An 18,591-nucleotide genomic window follows, 5' to 3' on the forward strand; every position below is an offset into this window, starting at 1 on the left:
GTTACCTCGCGGTGCCGGGGAGGTATGCCGACATGGTATAATCTAAGGTGAGTAAACCCCGCTCGAGATATGCCTCCGGGTACGCGTGACGAAAACAATGTGAACCTCGCGACCGTTGCTCGAACGAGTCCTTGCTCATCAGGCACCGTTGTGCACGACCGCCGAGGCAAGGGCGCATGAGCCGCAGATGAGTAGACAATTCCGATTCGTCGTGGTGATGCTCTGTACGTCTCTCGTTGTTTGCCCTCTAGTCCGTTCAACCTATTGAATTGTCGCAGCGAATCGGAAGCACGTAGAGTTGCACTGACGTGTTCCTCGCGCATGTTGGCGTGGGGATCGCAGCGTTTGCGATTGCACCCTTTCGTGCAGGCTCCTTCCCACCGCTGCGGGAGTTAAGGGGGGACGATTTACGAAATAAAATTCTTGATCCCAAACATACGCGCCACATCAATCACGTGAAAGTCACATGAATCTTTATACTCCGAAACCTTATCCCTCCTTAACTCCCCACAGCGGCTGGCACCAAACATTCGAACAAACAAACACCACCCGGTGGCATCCTCCAAATCAAGCAGTCGCTGACGGCGGCTTTCTGAATTTCTGTGCTTCCTCAACCATTTGTGGATGACCGATGGACAGGGTGAGGGGCTTGATCTCAAGTTTGTCCAGGGCATGGAGGGTGCTAGAGTAAATCATGTACTTCTACAATTAAATGACATTGAGTTCTGACCGTACAGACCCGAAAAGCAATAACTCAGAGAGCGCGAGGAAGCCACACCGCCTTGGTTGGAAAATACTCACGAGCAGTATCCCCCCGTGAGCAACTGCCTGATTTGGAGGATGCCACCGGGTGGCGTTTGTTTGTTCGAATGTTTGGTGCCAGCCGCTGTGGGGAGTTAAGGAGGGATAAGGTTTCGGAGTATAAAGATTCATGTGACTTTCACGTGATTGATGTGGCGCGTATGTTTGGGATCAAGCACTGAATTTTATTTCGTAAATCGTCCCCCCTTAACTCCCGCAGCGGTGGGAAGGAGCCTGCCTTTCGTGAGTTCTCTCCAACTGACGAGTTGCAACTCTACTAAGGATTAAACTAGTAAACTAGTAATGTGAGTCATACTTTCGCTCTACCACATAAGTCAGGAAACTGCCGCAAGATAAGTCAGTGCAGTGCTCATGGAACATGGGCGTTCCGTCCTCGACGATTGGGCTACCAGGCCTTCGCCTATGTCTGCCTCTGGTCATGCAAATCAGCTGCATTGTATCCATGGTCACATCCCTGGTTGTATTTACCAGGAGTAGACTCTGCTGCAACTGCATTTTTTCTGTGATTTAGAGTGTCCCCATTGGTCGCAGATATGGCCGTTGAGACACTGTCGTGTGCGGAGAATGACGACTGCATTTCAAGTATGTGGTTATCGACGTCTGGGGAATGTAGCCTATCCTAACTCTGCTCGGCCAGGCCGTTCAACAATTCATGCATTTCCTTTGGGTGTATTGCACTCAGTCAGTATTATGCCACTCTCTATGGCTCATACGCACCTCACCGACTCATCGACTCAGCAGGCATGTAGCGTTTGCATGAAAGGTTCGTAGCGCATAATCCATGCAGTATGCGGGAAGAAAAGTCTTCCCTCATAATTACTTTGTATATATGCTGCAGACAGGGTAAGGGTTGAATCAACAGCAAAGGCACTTGCATGCCATGGCATGGCGATGAAGTGTTTAGAAAGTGTAGACGTGAACGGATCCGAATTGTAGGTCCACAAGTCATATCCTTCCGCCCCTGCACGGTTCGCGTCGCTGTCCAATAAGCCAAAAGTTCCTTCCTGCAACTCACTATAGACTTGGTGTGAGGGACCAGTCCGTTTGCTCATGCAAGGTACACGTTGATTATTGGTGCTTTCGTTCTTGATTGCCGTGACTGCCCTGAACTTCGGCGAGTGCATCGCACGGCGTTGGTGAGCGTTCCTGCGAGAAACTGGGTGAGTCGCCTATAAGTAACAGATTCTTACCGCAGAGTACACGAGAAACATGTGTCAATTTACCGCGAAAGCTACAGAAATCGCACTGAACGGACATCAGTGGGACTCGACTGCTGGGCTGCCACGCTTGGGAGGAGGGTGGAGTGACTGAGCCAGAAAAGGCATTAAAGACGTGTTCTAAGTAAGAGAATTGCCAAGTTTGGCTGTTTGACGCCACGAGGGCCGCCGGGCCGGGACTAGCGTTTATAGAGGAGCATCATGGCGTTCAATTACCCTCACTAAGGACTTACACGCGCACGCTGATCGTTTTCCCCCCCTCCACAAGGCGATTGGAGAACTAGAAGGTGTTGACGGTGTACAGTTCCTCGCAAACCCACTGAGAGATATCTGCTGTGAAACTAACCTGAAACTTCGCCAGGAGAGGCTTGAACTCGGCTGTTAGGTTGGTTGTCTTCAACTTTATCGTCAGTGAAATCAGAGACCGGCTGATGGACTTGGGCCGCGGAAAACACTATAGTTATCAAAGCTCTCTCTGAAGAGCCATGCCTCTTCCGGAAAATGCGATAGATTCTCCCAAGATCAGCTCTCTCAGCGACGTCCCCGAAGACGCCTTGTTACACCATCCAAGTCCGAGTCCCCGCTCACCGTACTTGCACAGCTCCATGACGGGCTCGACGTCTACATTCAACAAGGCTGCTGCAGCCAGTTCCAGCAGTCTGACCAGCGTTTCTTCGTCGTCACGCCAGCATGGCTCTGCACCACGCACACCTTCGACTCTCGCTCGCACCGCGACCTCGAAGTCCGCCGGCGAGGTAGGAAGCACGACGACGAACGGCTCGTCCAGCACGCGGCGCTCCGGCTCCCCGGCAACCTTGAAGGAAAAGGACAAGGACAGAAGGAGAGAGCGGCGGGCAAGAGACAAGGAGGGGAAGGGCTCGAAGCGTGAGCCCAGTACGGAGAAGGGCTCTGCAATGTACAAGATCCGGTTGTCGCCGCAGTTAATGCACTCCAAGGACGTGGATCCCGCACCGGCGACGTTGATGTACTGGAGTCTTGCACCCGTGTTTGGAACGGTTCCCGCGCATGGTGTCCGCGCTCACAGTGTGACGCTGGTCGACAGTGTCGCGTGGCTATTCGGAGGATGCGACGAGCGGGGATGCTGGAAGGACGTCTTTTGTTTCCACACCGGTACGTTTTGTTCACAGTTTGTCCAGTGCCCCCACACGGGAACGATGAGCGATCACAACAGAGTCGATGGAATGGTCACATCCTGAGACGATAGGCGACGTCCCTCCGCCATGTCGTGCACACACTGCCACTTTAGTAGACCGCCGGATAGTCATTATTGGAGGCGGAGAAGGCCCAGCTTATTATAACGACGTCTACATTCTTGACACGTTCACCCGACGATGGGCCCACCCTACCTTCCCTGCCGATGCACCCGTTCCCCCACCGCGACGCGCACATACTGCGGTCCTTTACAAGAACAAGATCTGGGTCTTTGGCGGTGGAAATGGCATGGAGGCGCTGAACGATGTGTGGACGTTGGATGTCGGTGTTCACGTGGACAAGATGAAGTGGGAACAGGTAGAGACGCGAGGGCGAAAACCGACGGCAAGGGGCTATCATACTGCGAATCTAGTCGGAAACGTCATGGTCGTCATGGGCGGCAGCGATGGGAGGGAATGCTTCTCAGATATCTGGTGTCTGAACCTTGGTTCGCGACTTCCATTATGTGCATCGGACATGTGTTAACCCGCTGTGGACAGATACGCTCCTCTGGAGTATCGTTACGCTAGACGTCTCGTACAGGCGGCTATCCCATACTGCTACCCAGGTCGGCTCATATCTGTTCATCATGGGAGGCCACGATGGAAGTCAGTACACATCCGACCTTCTCCTGTTCAATCTCGGTAAGTACTACAGCCCGTGATTTCTACTTGCGCTTCTCACCCCCCCAGTTTCTCTGAACTTTGAGATACGTCCTACCGCTGGAACGCCGCCAGCTCCCCGAGGTTATCACGTCGCCTTCCTCTCCGACAGCAGGCTGTTTGTTTTTGGCGGGTTCAATGGGAACGAAGTTTACGACGACGTGCATCTCCTCGAGCTCGCGGGTGCCGCGTACCTTCCGCAAGTGACAAGCTTCAGGATAGACGTCGACTAGGTATATCCAGCGGTCGGAGCCCGCAGTTGGGCTGCAGTTCCTGCGCATGTTGTACATGTTCAACCATGTCGGTTGGTATCGCATCAGCACCTATTCGATAACCCTTCGCTATTCATCGCTTTGTGTATTTATTCTATTCGTTCGAATTGGATAAAATGTATTTCGGATGATGATTCCGATTCCGATGCACCTGCTGTTGGAACCGGTGTCCTGCGTTCAAGACGTCTACCTATTCGTTTCACATTCCCCCTTCAAGACTCTAGTTACGTCGAGCGGGCCCGGTGGTCGGTCGCGCTCATAGTCGGAAGTCTGTTCAAGTTTAGACAGCTCCCGCCAACTTCCATCAAGTGTTACTCCTTCCCATGTCTGTATGCTTTTTGAGTGTACAGACCACCTAGGCCGGAGCTGATGTCTTGCAGAAACTGTTCTTGAACATATTCAGCGGCCATGTTGGACCCAGGGAAGAGCTTTCGGGCTTCTACAGGTCGATTTCGGAGGATTTTTCTGCCCATACTACTTGCTCTGGGCGTATTGACACTGCTTTCTCAACATCTTTCTGTGTTTATATACAACGAACGCCCGGTTTCTCATATACCTCTGCACGCTGCGGAGATAGTTCAGAAATGTCGTGCTTTGGAAGTCAAGCCGGGGCCGCCAGAGGCATTCTACGAACGCTCTCAGTCGGATAGATTCCAGCCTGGCACGAGACCGGTGGTCATTAGGAATGCGACTCTTTGGACCGGTCGTTGGAAAGGGTTTGAAGTTATCAAGGGCGACCTGTTGCTGGGCGAAGGTTTGATCAAGTCGGTAGGACGCGTCGCTCCCCAGGACGCGTATGAGGATGCGGTGGTCATAGATGCTCACGGGTATGTCCCTACCTGGGTATTGCATATGCCATCGCCTTTTGAATTTGACTGGTGTACAGGTCTTGGGTTACTCCAGGGTATGTTTCCAGCACAGAATCTCGTAGACCGTTACTCATTTACCCATTTGCAGTCTTGTTGACGCGCATGCCCACCTCGGAGTGTTACCCAGTCCACTGTTGGCTGGAGCTAATGACGGGGGTTCCACTCATGGCACTGTCCAACCTTGGCTTCGCTCTCTGGATGGGCTCAACACTCATGACGATGGCTACCTACACAGCATGGCGGGCGGAGTCACCACGACGCTTATTCTGCCTGGCTCCGGGAACGCCATCGGCGGACAGGCCTTCGTTATAAAGCTACGACCTACAGACGAGCGGTCTCCGACCTCGATGCTGGTTGAACCGCCGTTTGGACTGAACGGTTCCGAAGTTGATACTACTCTCCCGCCGAGATGGAGACACATGAAGCAGGCATGCGGCGAGAACCCCGCGCGCGCATATGGCGACACCCGTATGGACACCACCTGGGCGTTCCGTCGGGCATATGATACCGCCCGAAAGGTCAAGCTAGCTCAGGACGAGTTCTGCGAGAAAGCACTCTCTGGAGAATGGGAGGCCTTAGCAGGGCGTACCTTCCCAGACAGCTTGCAATGGGAAGCGTTGGTCGACGTCCTCAGAGGTAGGGTGAAGGTGAGCTGGAGTTCTCCACCTCGTGGTGTTACCTGACCTTTGGACTTCAGGTCCACACGCATTGTTACGAGGAGCTCGATCTGGACAACTTCGTGAGGGTATGCGCCTTACTCTACACTATTTTATAGAATGCTTGATGCCTAATGTATCACCAGCTATCAAATGAGTTCCAGTTTCCTGTGGCAGCATTTCACCATGCTGCTGAGGCCTACCTCGTACCGGACGTTCTGAAGAGAGCATACGGCATGTCAGGTACTTCCTGATGCGCATACATGCTCATGCACGAGTCCGCTACAGGTCACCCGCCTGCCATAGCGACGTTCGCGACGTTCGGAAGGTGGATCGCTCATGCAATTTTGATGAAAAAGGTCTAATAGTCGTGCCTCAGGGCCAAACGGGAATTCTACCGACAATCGGAGTTCGCCCCTCGCATACTGGCTGACAACGACATCGATATAATCATGAAGGTGTTTTACATTGCCAAATAAGGGGAATTCAGCTGAGGGACCTCCCCTGGACAGTCAGACCACCCTGCGTTGTTCTCAAGATTTCTCATGCACGAGGCCGCACAAGCAAATTACTATGGCCTAGCGGATAACCTCGCCCTCGCGTCTGTTATAAGCACTCCAGCTACCGTGCTGGGACTAGCCCATCGCATAGGTTTTTTGAAAGAGGGTAAGAAGAGGATTGCTGCAGTAGTGTTCATCCATGCTGATCTTATATCTGATCAGGCTATGATGCTGGTATGGTCCTGATGAAGTGGCTTGATGCCTGCCTCTGAATGCTGTCATCGTAGACGTCGTCGTCTGGGACAGCCATCCTCTATCGTTGGGGGCGACGCCCACGCAAGTCATCGTCGATGGAATCCTTCAGTTTGATCCACCACACGCAGTCGTCAAGCCTGCGTCTCACCAACTCCCCCCCGAAACGCCTGACTTTGACCGGGAGGCCTCTGACGTTATCAAGCACGAAGGTCTTCCTCCGCTCTTTCCCGTGGAGTCGAAAACCGACGTTGTTATCTTCACTAATGTCACTAATGTCTGGGTGAGAGATGCCTATGGCGCCGGTATTGTCAATCTCCACGATACCCAAGGGCAAGCCAGTGATGGCAGCGTCGTTGTCGTCGAGCATGGCAAGATGGTCTGTTCGGAGGCCCCATCTGCATGTGCGTCCTACCTAGCACTCGTCGACACCGTGACCATCGACTTGCGAGGAGGGTCCATTCAGCCCGGTTTGGTAGGCATTAGCTCTACCCTTGGTTTGCAAGAGATTCCTCTCGAACCATCCACGCGTGATGGGTTCGTGTTCGATCCACTGCTCACCGGTGTCCCATCGATCGCGGGCGGGGACGGTTATCTTCCCAGAGCACTCGATGGGCTGCAATTTGGTACGCGGGATGCATTGTGAGTTGGCTATTCCAATATCGCGCGTAGTTCTTAACGGTAGATTCCGCCGTAGACAAGCATACCGGTCTGGCGTAACCGTCTCCGTCACCGCACCTACTCACCTGTCCTTCCTGGGCGGCCTTAGCACCGCGTTCTCTCTCGGTTCAGTGCACAAGCTGGAGAAGGGGGCTGTTGTTCAGAGCGTCACGGCGGTGCATGTGTCAATTCTGCAGGATGGACAGCCCAGCGTGAGCACCAAGATCGCTGCCCTGAGACGATTATTACTGGACCCACCCTCTGGAGAGTCCGGGCGGTGGTTAGGAAAAGTAACAGAGGTGTGTCGTCATTCTTTTTACTGTTCTGACTGTGTTGATAGTCACTTTCACATAGGGCGCGATACCACTCGTAGTAGATGCTCACAGTGCAGATATCATTGCGACGTTAATTGTTCTGAAGAAAGAAGTAGAGGTTACGACTGGGACTCCCATCCAGATGACAATCGTTGGTGCTAGTGAGGCTCACCTACTAGCAAAAGAGCTGAGAGAGGCGGATGTGGGGATTGTCCTAATGACACCAAGACCTTACGTGCGTCTGCTCCGTCTTCGAATTCGAGAGTGGTCCTCAACAATTTTCGATAGCCATTGACGTGGGATAGCAGGCGGCTGTATGTCCATTTCCGAAATGTCTTGTTCCACGTTGCTTTGAACTTATCAGTTGCCCCCTAGCATGGCGGGACCACCACTCACCCATGATAGCGCCATCGCGCATCTGATAGCACACAACGTCACAGTCGCCATTGGGCCTCAGGGCACCGTTGTGCCCCTCGAAGTCAGCGCATGGGCTGTCCGCAATATGAGATTCGATGCGGCATGGGTAAGAGTTCCCTTGCATCCTCTGCATCCCCTTATAACTCGTATACTATTGCAGGCTCTGGGTGAAGCACCCAATGTTCTGACGAAAGCCTCCGCCATCGCGCTTGTCAGTTCCAACGTCGAGAAGCTTCTTGGAGTGCACGTTGGACCCGGAGAGGGGGATCTGGTGGCAACGTCTGGAGGAGACTTACTCAGCTTTGAGGGCAAGGTGGTCGCCATCATTTCTCCTCGCATGGAGAAGGTCGACATGTTCTGACACTGTAATATATTTTTAACTTCAACAGCTAAGATGACATTCATAGAGATCGACTATTCTTGCCTCGCGCCCGACTGTTCTCGATGCTGAAGAGAAGGCACCCGTGACCTGTGAACACTGGGAACAAAATAATCTCCCTCCTATGTCAGGTGTACTTTCGAAGCGGGATCTTCACGAGAGTGAGAAGTCATCATAGTTAGGAAATAAGTACCAGCAAGAACATGCACAATAAAGTCTACAAATATGAATACAACAACCATCTAACAGCAGCAATGCAGAGACCGCATGCATAATGCAGTTTTAAAGGTCAGCAAGGGAGGTCCAGCGTCCACCAGGTGTCGGAATGAGCGGACTGCGCAGGGAGGTGTAAAACAGACGCCTACGCTACCGCACTCGACCCGACGTCGAACAAAGGCTCCTTGCGGTCTTCGACGACGGGGGGCGTGGGCCGGCGCGCAGCGGCGAGCTCGCGCTCGTCCTTCTCGCGACGTGCTTGGTGGCCCTGCAAAAAGAATAGGAACGAGACGACGACGCAGACGACGGTGCCCTGGAAAATGAGCGCGTTCTCCATGTTGTATGGCGGGTGCGCAGAAGCGCCCGCGCGTAACGCGCCTTCCACTGGACCCGTGAAATACCAGATCAGCGGTGCGGCAGAATCGGGGAACGGAGGACGCACCGAGTACGAAGACCACGCCGAAGAGGTTAGATCTTCGGATGCCAGAGGAAAACGGTGAGACATGTGCGTGTTCGAGAGAGGGATGTGCACGCACAGCGACCAGAGCACCGCAGAGCTCGCGTCCGCGTTGCGGGTCAGCTCGACCGCAAGCTCGATCGTGACAGGCAACAGCGTTAGGCTGGCCGCCCCGATGATAGCCATGATCGCAAACAAGCCGCCCATATCGTTACTGCGCACTGGACCGGCCGCACCAGTCAGCAACATAAGGCGGATCTACCCCCCGGTAGTTGGAATCGCTCACCTGCCCAAATGAGCGACAGCCAGCCTCCCGCAAGGATCGGACACAGGATCTTGCAGCTCAACGCAAGCCGATACGCCAGCACGCGGTCGAAGAGCGGCGCGGTGACACCCGCGGCGACAATGCCGACCAGGAGGATCGTCGCGCCCATCAGGCCGGATATCGTACTGGAATACCCGTACGGCTCCTGCGCGGCGTGAATGAGTGCGCATGCGGATCGAAGTGGGGACATACCATGATTTGGGCGGAGAGAATCGAGAAGGAGTTGACGCTGTCGACACCATCAGTCCGATCACTCTCAGGAAGAGGTGCAGGCAGGGAAGAAACGCACAAGCCGACCAGTACCCCAAACGCAATAGACAGAATGATAAAATCGATGCGCTGCCGCGTCAACATGTAGGTCGGCAGCCCGCGCGGCTCCCGTCCGACCATCGCCCGGGCCAGGGACATGAATGACGGGTTAGTCGTGCTCGCCGAGGGTGCTGCGGGAGAGGGAAACAATACCGTCAGATGATCGAATGGTGCAGCGGGAACGGGCGAACGCACTTGGGGGCGTGGGCGGCGCATCGCTCACGAAGAATACACAAGGCGTCACGGCGGTGAATATGATGCCCATGACGAGGATCTGCGGATGAGCTGTTCGGTCATGTCCGTCCAGAACCAAGCAGTGACGTAGTGCTCACAGATTGAGATGGGTTTCCGACGAGCGGTGATATGAGCTGACCCACAGCATTTCCGATGGGGTTTGCTGAAAAACCGGCCAGTTCGTAGTTTGAGCCATTCATGAGAACCGGGAGTGGCCCGTCGCTTACCTATCGAGATGAGCATAGTTGCAGTAGTCCGCCCCTTGAGATCGAACCACTTTTCCGAGTAGCTTGGGATGAGCACTTGAAACACAGGCTGTGCCACTCCTGCGATAATCTAGAAAATTATTGGTCGCTTCATAATAAAACCTGTGTGATGGGGAACTCACCTGTCCAACGAGAATCAGCGCATATGCCCCGCCCACACTGAGTCCATGAATCGTCCCACAGTAGCGTATCCATGCAGACGAGATGAACAGGGCCGCGCCCACAAAGCACTTCGAGAGAGAGTCAGTGAACAAGAAATAGAGTTCATTGGTACGATAAAGAACGTACCGCCTTGCGGATGCCTATTCGCGAATACAGGTAAGGTACGACGGCCGAGGCGGGTATGTACGTGATGTTAATCGCGTTACCCAGCCAGTTCACCTCGTCAAGAGTGAACCCGAACTGATTTACCACTGGAGGGCAGACATGCATCCATTCAGGGAAGTAGTTCATGCAGATGATGATACGGAGGAGCGTACCGTCGTTGGCTATGGGGCCAAACCACACCAGAGACATCCCCGATACCAAATTCAACAACACCTGTATGCGCCGAGTCAAGCCTGCAATCACCGCAGACGGTAATATGAGGAGACTGACCAATGCTGTCAGACCGACCCATCGCCATTTATACAGCCGATACGTCTGCTCGGGCTCCTCGACCTCGCGCACTTGGACTCCTTCGTCTGGGGGAAAAGTAAGCTCCGAGCCCTTCCCTTCAGGCGCCAGAGAAACGATAGATTTTTCGCACGTGGACCCCACGAGTGTCTCGACAGAAGTGGTGTCGGCCTGCAAGGCAGGAAGTACGGCAATGGCATCTACTTGGGTAGATTCGGCCATGGTAAGATGAAAGAGCTGCACCCCTTTCAAACGAGGTCCTTAAAAGTACCCGTTGCCTCCTGACGCGAGCGGAGCGCGGATACACGGCTCGGAGAGACGACGGGCACGGGAACGAGCAGAAAGGGGCGCCGGAACTCTACACACCTTTCTCTGTGGCGTTGCGCTTCAGCTTCAACATAGCCAGTGACAGAGGGGGCATATCGATCCCGCCGTAGACGCTTCCTCCAAGCAGTTGTCGTGCGAGCCAACAGTCAGAAGCACAGCTTTTCAGTGATGAACCTCGGCCGTCAGTACTCGCTGTCCCGCTGCGAACAGGACTTATGGTAACCAACAGTTGTCACTTGAGCTCTTGGAACACTCTGGTATAGAAGTGGTGTCCTGTTTCAGATAAATATCACCGATCCCCAACTAAGCTAGCAACAACGGTTCGCTGGCGGCACAGTGGGGCGAGTAAAAAAATAGATCAGGGGGATCGCCGCGTCGTCTCGTCGCGGAATCAAAGTAAGGACGAAATCGTCGAGGCCGAGAGCTTCAGTTGGTTGGAAGGTGGCGGAAGAGACTGTTGCGGATAAGCCGCGCAAAGGCGAGTGCGGGAGTGAGGGGGCGGCCAAGCGTCGGGACTGCCAACACGGAAGTAACGATGAGTGAGTGAGTGAGTGGTCGCTCCCCAGTGGAAGCAGACATGACAGAACCGAGGACGTTCCCGCTTTGCAGACGCGATAAGGTATCGTGCCCGTTTTTGGGCAGAGGCGAGCATACACCACGTGGACATCTCGATTGCATGGTTCTGCTTGAACTTCAAGTTATTCCTCCGCCACGCCCGAAGGCCTGTTTGAAGAGAATTGCAACGGATAGGTGCTTGCAAAAATTCAATAAAGACTTCAGGAGGTAAGATAGGTACTTATTTTTGCTCTAGCACAGACATCAGAGTGGTCCCTGGGCTATCCCTGGGCAGGAAGTGCCGAAGTTCTTCTATCTTGTGTTTTCTCCCAAGCTTCGCGGCGAAGCATGGCTGGCATGGAATGTGGATACTATCGGAATCCATGGAATTATCCTCCCATGGTGTAAGTACTCTCGTCTTGGCAATTTTCCCGTCCAGCTTGAAACGACTCTGAGGGCTGCCTTATCAAAGTCACGGCCTCACCATCTACGACGGAGGCATTACAAGTTGCCAATACAAGGAAGTAGCCCTTGTTCGGCCATTTTAGATGCGTCTGCCAAGCGTACTCCTTCGCCGGGCACCGGTCGAAACTGGAAGCGTACTTATCATCGTCCCGCGTGGACAGGCTAACGGACGGTCTGCTTCAGTTTCAACCTTCGGGCCTGATACTTATCACTCTCGCTTATAGCTGACTAGAACAACAACTGACTTACCGGCCGGACCAAACTACAACTGTGCCTAGTAATCGAGTCGATAAGAACTTTTACGGTTGCAAGCATTGGAGTGAGAGTACACGAAAACCAATCGAAGGTGTGCGGTGCACCCTATATACATGCTTCCCTCTCCGACTCCGACTCCGATCGGGCTCTGGTTTCTAACTTAGAAAGAGAATATTAATGGAAATGATGTCGGCTGCAGAGTCTTGCTGTAAGGGGAAAGTGGGTTACTAGATATGGTAAGAAGAAGGTACAATCGGCAAGTTGCGATGTAACGCGCTCATCGTGGTATATATGCTGAGCAAATCAACTTTGATAGCCGTGGCTAGAGATGGGATTTTCTCTATTTTAACGAGAATGCAAAGGATGCCGGGACATCGTGCCGTGCGGGTCATTATTACGGACGCATCCGACGCACACACCGTGACCCCCAAATTCTCAGAGACATCAGAAAAAGTTGAAGCCAAGTCTGCAGAATCTGTAGTAACAGCCAGTAAATAGTACATTCTTTGACATTATCAGGAGCCTTGCCGGATACGCTAGCACTGGCAAGAGACCGGTGAGAGTGCAAACAGCATTATCCAAATTCTCGCTCGCGAGCAGGCTTCGCTTTCGCAAACAGACCCTTGACCACCAAAAGTCCATCTGTAATCCCATAGATAAGCAAGAAGACATTGGAACGCTCGGTTTCCAACTCAGTCCAATCATAATCACGACCCAAGTCGTGGCCTGCGCTCACGGACCCACCCGCATCCGCTCCAGCCCCATACGCAGCCCCCCTTGGCCCTGACCCTGGCCGTGATCCAACTCGTCCGTATCACCGCAGTCCGTGTCGAGGTCAGGGAAGAGCAGCTGTGCCAGCCCCAAATCGTGGCAGCGCGTCATCTTGAGGAGCATGCCGAGGCCCATGTCGTCCTCGTCCGCGCGAACGCCGGGCCCGCCGAGCGTGTCCCATGTCGCGTCGTTGAGCTCGTCCGCCGTGCGGCCCCACGTGGAGCGGATCGCGCCCGGATAGCTGTACGCCGCGAGGACGAAGCAAACTGGTGAACCTGGGTGCAGGCGTCGGTGGCATTATTTACGCAGGAAGGTAGAAGACGCACAGAGCCCGCTCAGCGCTTGCTCGCGGCTGAGTAGCGGGGAAATGTATGTCGATGCGGGGTCTGGCTCTCCCTGCGCGGCGACGGGGTCCGGGAGGATGTCACCCAGGCGGTACAGGCGCTGGCATGCGGGACATATCCGCGCCGTTGTACGGCTTTTGTTGTACCATAGGATCTACATAACGCATGCACATCGGAGTTGTGCGAGCGAACTTGTTAGAACGCACCTGGGCTGTCTCCTCTGGCAGGACGGCACAGAGCATTTCGAGCACTTCGTCCTGTGCGAACTCGGCGCAGAGGGGGTCATCGAATGATGGTGGCGCAGCGAACGAGGACGCGAGGAATGCGTCGACGTCCCGCACCCGCGGGCCGTTGCCAGGGTCGTGGATGAAAAGTGTCTTCGTCAACGCGTGAGGTGTGGGTGCATCATCCTTGTGGTTAATTGGTCTCTCCTCTTTTTCGTGGTCGTGGTGGTTAATATGGATATCATCCGATGCTTTAAGTCGTGGTTGAGGTGTTTGGGGCGTCTGGGGCGCCAGCGGTCGTGGAGCAGGCTCGGTGGTTAATTGGCGGCTCGCCTTTCTCCTAGAAATTTTCTTATCTCTTGTTTGTTTTTTCTTCTTCGCGTTTCGAGGACCCGGCATGTTGTAGGTATACGTCGCGGTACCGGCTTTAATGTGGCTTCAACATGGACGCGTCGGCGTTGCAATCGTGATCGCGTCTGTCACGTGTCATAATTTCTCCGACGTGTAGCACATCCTTGCAGTTAGTATTGTAGTTACGAATACTCTCAGGCTCTCCGACATAGGACCCACTCAAGTTTTTATTCTAAACAAAGGTACCTATTGTCCAGGTCGCAATTTCTTGAACTCCTTCGTGTTTTCTTCGATCGCCACCTCAGCCGGCAGACGCTCCATGCTGGACGCGCCGAAGAACCCGTGGACCCCCTTCGTTCTACTGAGCACATAGTGCGCGTCCTCCGCACGGGCGATAGGTCCGCCATGGCAGAGGACAATGATTTCTGGATTGATCTTCACCGCCGCGTCTCTGCACGCCTGAATCGAGCTCACGCAGTCGTCCAATGTGACGCTCGTGACCGCGCCGATGCTGCCAGACGTGGTCAGACCCATGTGGACGACAAGCACGTCCGCGCCGGCGTGCGTCATCGCCTCGGCGTCGCCGACATTGAAGACGTATGGGGTCGTGAGGAGCCCGATGGAGTGCGCCTCGCGGACCATGTCGACTTCCAGGGAGTATCCCATCCCTGTCTCCTCGAGATTCTGACGGAACACGCCGTCGATTAGGCCCACGGTCGGGAAGTTCTGCACGCCGCAGAAACCGACGTCTGCGAGCGTGCGCAGGAAGCGAGGCATCGACCGGAATGGGTCCGTGCCGCACACGCCCGCGAGCACACCCGCGCGCGAGACAACCGGCAGGACTTCGTTTGCCTGGGGGAGATGGGGGCGATCAGCGCGTGGGGCGGTGGCAAGGACATAGGCTCACCATTTCGAGAACTATTGCATTAGCGTCTCCGTATGGCATAAGACCTGCGAGAGAACCGCGGCCTGCCATACGGAAGCGGCCGCTGTTATAGAGCACGATGAGGTCTGCGCCACCCTTCTCGATGAATTTAGCAGACAGGCCGATGCCTGGAATGTGTCTGTGGGTAAATGCTATGTTCAGGAGTGGTATTATAGCTAACATACCTGCACCGGCGCCCAGGATGATGCTCCTGGAGGCGATCGTCTCGCGCAGGCGTTGCAGAGCCTCCTCCCTGTTCATCGGACGGGGCATGATATCGCACGGAGGAAAGGTGGTTGTGGGAGAATCTCGTACGTTATATCGATCAGGCGTAACACTGGAAAATCAAGTCAGCTGCTTGGGAGGGTAAGCGGACCACTGACGTCATATTGGAATTGCTGGGCAGAGGCGCTATTTTCTTTCCGTTAATGCTCCGTGTTATGAGAAGGTCACGATTCGCACTAGTGACCTTACTTCGAACGACATCTCATGAGTATACGGCCTCTCCCAACAAGCCAGCAGGGTATTGACCATGCCAGGGACCAACACCGCTGCGTCCATCCCGACTGTCGCCCTCATTGGCACGTGTGACACGAAGCTGGACGAACTGGTATATGTGCACGACCGCATCATACAGGAGTATGGAGTGCAGGTCAAGCTCCTCGACGTCGGTCGTATCCCCGCGTCGCACCCCTCCATCGCCATCAGCCAGCCCGAAATATTCGCGTCTTCGGGGCTGCTGCCTCCTGCTGACCTGATGTCGCTCCCGCGGGGAGAGCTGATCTCGACGCTCATCCGACACACCATCCCAGTAGTTGCATCCCTCTACCAGACACACGCCATACACGCCGCAATGGCGCTGGGGGGAAGCGGCGGCTCGTCGCTCGCAGCGGAGGTGATGCGTGGCGCGCTTCCACTGGGCTTCCCGAAGCTCCTAGTATCCACAATGGCAGGGGGCGACGTGCGCGCGTACGTTGGCGAGTCCGACTTGGTTATGATGCACAGCGTCGTGGACATTGCGGGGCTGAACGACGTCCTCTGTCCTATTCTTGATAACGCTGCGGGAGCCATCGCTGGCATGGCCCGCGCTCAGCACTCCCGCCAGTTGTCCGGCTCTTTACATGCGGGTTTGTCCCCTGCATCCCCCGGCACGAAGCGCATAGCGATCACCATGTTCGGCGTAACGACGCCCGCGGTAACGCACGCGCGCGCAATCCTCTCCAATTACCCCTGCACGACATATGTCTTTCATGCGACGGGTGCGGGAGGGCGCGCTCTCGAACAACTTGCCGCGTCCAACTTCTTCGCGGGGATCCTGGACTTGACCACTACGGAGCTTGCAGACGCCCTTCTTGGTGGCGTTCTAAGTGCAGGAGAAAAGCGGCTGACTGCAGCAGCTAAAGCCCGCATCCCGCAGATCGTCTCAGTCGGCGCGCTAGACATGGCGAACTTTGGCCCGCGCGACACCGTACCAGAGCGGTATTCCGAGCGGAGACTTTTCGAGCATAACCCAAGCATGACACTGCTGAGGACTAATGCGCAGGAGTGTGCGATCCTGGGCGGGCAAATTGCGGAACGGCTGAAGGATGCGGACCCTAAGCGCACCGAGATATGGGTTCCTCGAGCGGGCGTTAGCTCGTTAAGCGTGAGAGGGGGACCGTTTGACGATCAGGAGGCAGATGAGGCACTCTTCAAGGGACTCCGAGATGGGCTTAAAGGCGCGGCATTGAAAGTGGTGGAGGATGAGCGCGATATTAACGACGAGGGCTTCGTGGAGGCAATTGTAGCAAGATTAGTACAGCTGATGGGGATGGAACCTCTGCAGAAAAATGAAATCACGGAGACAACGGATGGAACCACCAACGGAGACACAGTAAAGTAGGGATTGGATATGACTCGCAGGTCAAGATGTTGCTACTGTGGACGGAGCTGGAATGCAAGATTGGCGCCTTCTTGGACTGCAGTGTTTAGCAGAATGCATATGCCCGAACAGAATTCACCATGGCATTGACGGTCACGCTACGAAACCATCGAAGTGGTTAAGTAGCTGAGTTTTCAAAGTGGTTGCGGCGTGCAACATATGTATGTGAGCCTCTACATCCACAGTTCGGCACTGTATGACGGTAAGTAAGAACTGTTGGTTGCCAAAAAAATCAACTTAACGGTGCGCAAGGGCTGTGGAGAGTACAGTATCGGTAGGTTGGCTCGTTGTTCAGCAGCCAGCTGAGGTCGTCTACATGGCCCTGCAACGTTAACGCTACATTCATTATACTGAAAATTATGTCGCTCACAAGTTCGTAGTTCGGATTGAGGTAGGCCGCCTACGACTACTAGGCGGCCCAAGTCTAGGAATGTCTTAAGCTCATAATTATAGAATCAACTCATCATGCACACATCAGTCATTGTTTAGATTCGACGGTAATGCGAGTTGGTATGAACGTATATAAAACAGGAAAGTTCGGTTGTATGGAGCTAGTACATTGGATGCGCGAGGAACAGTGACAACGCTGATACACAACTCCTGGGGCAGCTGCAGGCAAGGGTAAAGATGATGAACGTACACGGAAGAGGTAGACGACAGTGGGAGTCGGAGGACAGGTGAGCAGGTGATTAGAATACATGACAACGATGACAAGAGCCCGGACGGAAGAATGGATAAAAGTAATACGTCGATCAGTCGTATGCCTCTTCCGCGCTTCGTCGGACCAGACGACGGACTTTCTTCCTATAAGCTGTTGCCCTGAATGAGCACAAAGGAGAGATGCAGCCGGTATGGCAGAAAGACGTACACTCAAAGTCAGTCCGTACCTCCTTCGCGGCATCTACGTTTGCTGGACTGTCCAAATTGGGCTTGTCCGATGACAAGAGGGAGATCACACTCAACAACTGTTGAAAAAAGTATTTTAAGGACATGCGGCACTGGCGTAGATCACGACATACAATCGATTCGACTGTGTGGACAGGCAACCATCGTTCGCCCGAATCCTCATAACCATACTGATCTTCGCCAGGCGGGTGCTGCAGAGGTTCAGAACATTAACCTCAATATCGTGAGCAAGGACGGAGATACATACGAGGATGGAGATGCAGACATTACCATCTGGATAGACTGAAGGCGCGAAAGGGGAGAATGAGCAAGTGGGTAAAGAACTATGTAAATAACACATACTGTTCGGATGCCACATCTGAGTGAGGAACCGCATCTTTGGTGGCTGAATAGGGTAATCCTCCGGGAAACTTAGGCGAGCTTTGAAGAAGCCCCCCTCACTAAGCACAGGTCGGTTCAAACTGCACAAATAGGACCAACTCCTGAAGCACGCACTATAGTGTATCCGGAGGCCTGATAAGGGCGTTACACTGGTATGAGTGGATCAATTCAGGTGTAAAAAATCATAGCTACCCACCCAATAATCATGATCTCCCACTCATACAAATTGTTATCTTCAACAAGACCTTCGAAGACGACATCAAAGCACATTCATAAGCACGAAAGGCAAACCAAAATGAAAAGGGCGCGCTGCTAAGTATCGTTTGCGCGATCGATGCACTGAACGGAAGGTCCACTGACCTGCTGAGAAGCCTTCAACCGGTCGCTTCGTCAGCTCCGCCAGCTGTCTCCGCAGTAGAAGTGTGTTCAAATTGTGAGGCACGGGTGTAGAAGGTTTAGACATTCTTGACGGTGATGGTGGTCGAGGATAAGGGTGGAAATGTTGGTCTGGA

At 54.0% G+C, this 18,591-nt stretch overlaps 7 protein-coding genes across 7 annotated transcripts; 3 read left to right on the top strand and 4 right to left on the bottom strand.

Annotated features, from left to right (window-relative positions):
- Positions 1-2,524: 2,524 nt before the first annotated feature.
- On the top strand, positions 2,525-4,146 carry SCP_1003350 (hypothetical protein; the record flags this gene model as incomplete). The annotated part of the gene is made up of 4 exons (XM_027762200.1): positions 2,525-3,170; positions 3,232-3,699; positions 3,752-3,895; positions 3,944-4,146. The coding sequence occupies 4 exons, from the start codon at positions 2,525-2,527 to the stop codon at positions 4,144-4,146; spliced, it is 1,461 nt and encodes a 486-aa protein (XP_027618001.1).
- A 447-nt stretch (positions 4,147-4,593) lies between these two features.
- Positions 4,594-8,214, top strand: SCP_1003360 (hypothetical protein; the record flags this gene model as incomplete). The annotated part of the gene is made up of 15 exons (XM_027762201.1): positions 4,594-5,012; positions 5,072-5,089; positions 5,143-5,701; positions 5,752-5,799; positions 5,857-5,944; positions 5,999-6,038; positions 6,090-6,168; positions 6,223-6,376; positions 6,433-6,444; positions 6,498-7,104; positions 7,160-7,421; positions 7,477-7,671; positions 7,725-7,750; positions 7,812-7,959; positions 8,014-8,214. 15 exons carry the CDS (start codon positions 4,594-4,596, stop codon positions 8,212-8,214), a joined length of 2,856 nt encoding a protein of 951 aa, XP_027618002.1.
- A 379-nt stretch (positions 8,215-8,593) lies between these two features.
- SCP_1003370 (predicted protein) lies at positions 8,594-11,075 on the bottom strand (the record flags this gene model as incomplete). The annotated part of the gene is made up of 14 exons (XM_027762202.1): positions 8,594-8,832; positions 8,891-8,922; positions 8,985-9,126; positions 9,192-9,375; positions 9,423-9,459; positions 9,520-9,670; positions 9,735-9,813; positions 9,872-9,936; positions 10,001-10,109; positions 10,162-10,269; positions 10,328-10,452; positions 10,519-10,579; positions 10,637-10,722; positions 11,021-11,075. The coding sequence occupies 14 exons, from the start codon at positions 11,073-11,075 to the stop codon at positions 8,594-8,596; spliced, it is 1,473 nt and encodes a 490-aa protein (XP_027618003.1).
- A 1,913-nt stretch (positions 11,076-12,988) lies between these two features.
- On the bottom strand, positions 12,989-13,994 carry SCP_1003380 (hypothetical protein; the record flags this gene model as incomplete). Its single annotated transcript, XM_027762203.1, has 3 exons — positions 12,989-13,302; positions 13,354-13,525; positions 13,578-13,994. The coding sequence occupies 3 exons, from the start codon at positions 13,992-13,994 to the stop codon at positions 12,989-12,991; spliced, it is 903 nt and encodes a 300-aa protein (XP_027618004.1).
- Positions 13,995-14,192: 198 nt separating this feature from the next.
- On the bottom strand, positions 14,193-15,144 carry SCP_1003390 (predicted protein; the record flags this gene model as incomplete). Its single annotated transcript, XM_027762204.1, has 3 exons — positions 14,193-14,798; positions 14,854-14,999; positions 15,057-15,144. The coding sequence occupies 3 exons, from the start codon at positions 15,142-15,144 to the stop codon at positions 14,193-14,195; spliced, it is 840 nt and encodes a 279-aa protein (XP_027618005.1).
- Positions 15,145-15,403: 259 nt separating this feature from the next.
- SCP_1003400 (hypothetical protein) lies at positions 15,404-16,753 on the top strand (the record flags this gene model as incomplete). Its single annotated transcript, XM_027762205.1, has 1 exon — positions 15,404-16,753. One exon carries the CDS (start codon positions 15,404-15,406, stop codon positions 16,751-16,753), a length of 1,350 nt encoding a protein of 449 aa, XP_027618006.1.
- Positions 16,754-17,544: 791 nt separating this feature from the next.
- Positions 17,545-18,542, bottom strand: SCP_1003410 (Ubiquitin-conjugating enzyme E2 15; the record flags this gene model as incomplete). The annotated part of the gene is made up of 8 exons (XM_027762206.1): positions 17,545-17,603; positions 17,661-17,757; positions 17,812-17,889; positions 17,946-17,980; positions 18,041-18,138; positions 18,194-18,211; positions 18,276-18,324; positions 18,440-18,542. The coding sequence occupies 8 exons, from the start codon at positions 18,540-18,542 to the stop codon at positions 17,545-17,547; spliced, it is 537 nt and encodes a 178-aa protein (XP_027618007.1).
- Positions 18,543-18,591: the final 49 nt, after the last annotated feature.

Source organism: Sparassis crispa (assembly GCF_003851025.1).
Source record: "Sparassis crispa DNA, contig_000009F, whole genome shotgun sequence".
Taxonomy (NCBI): Eukaryota; Fungi; Basidiomycota; class Agaricomycetes; order Polyporales; family Sparassidaceae; genus Sparassis; species Sparassis crispa.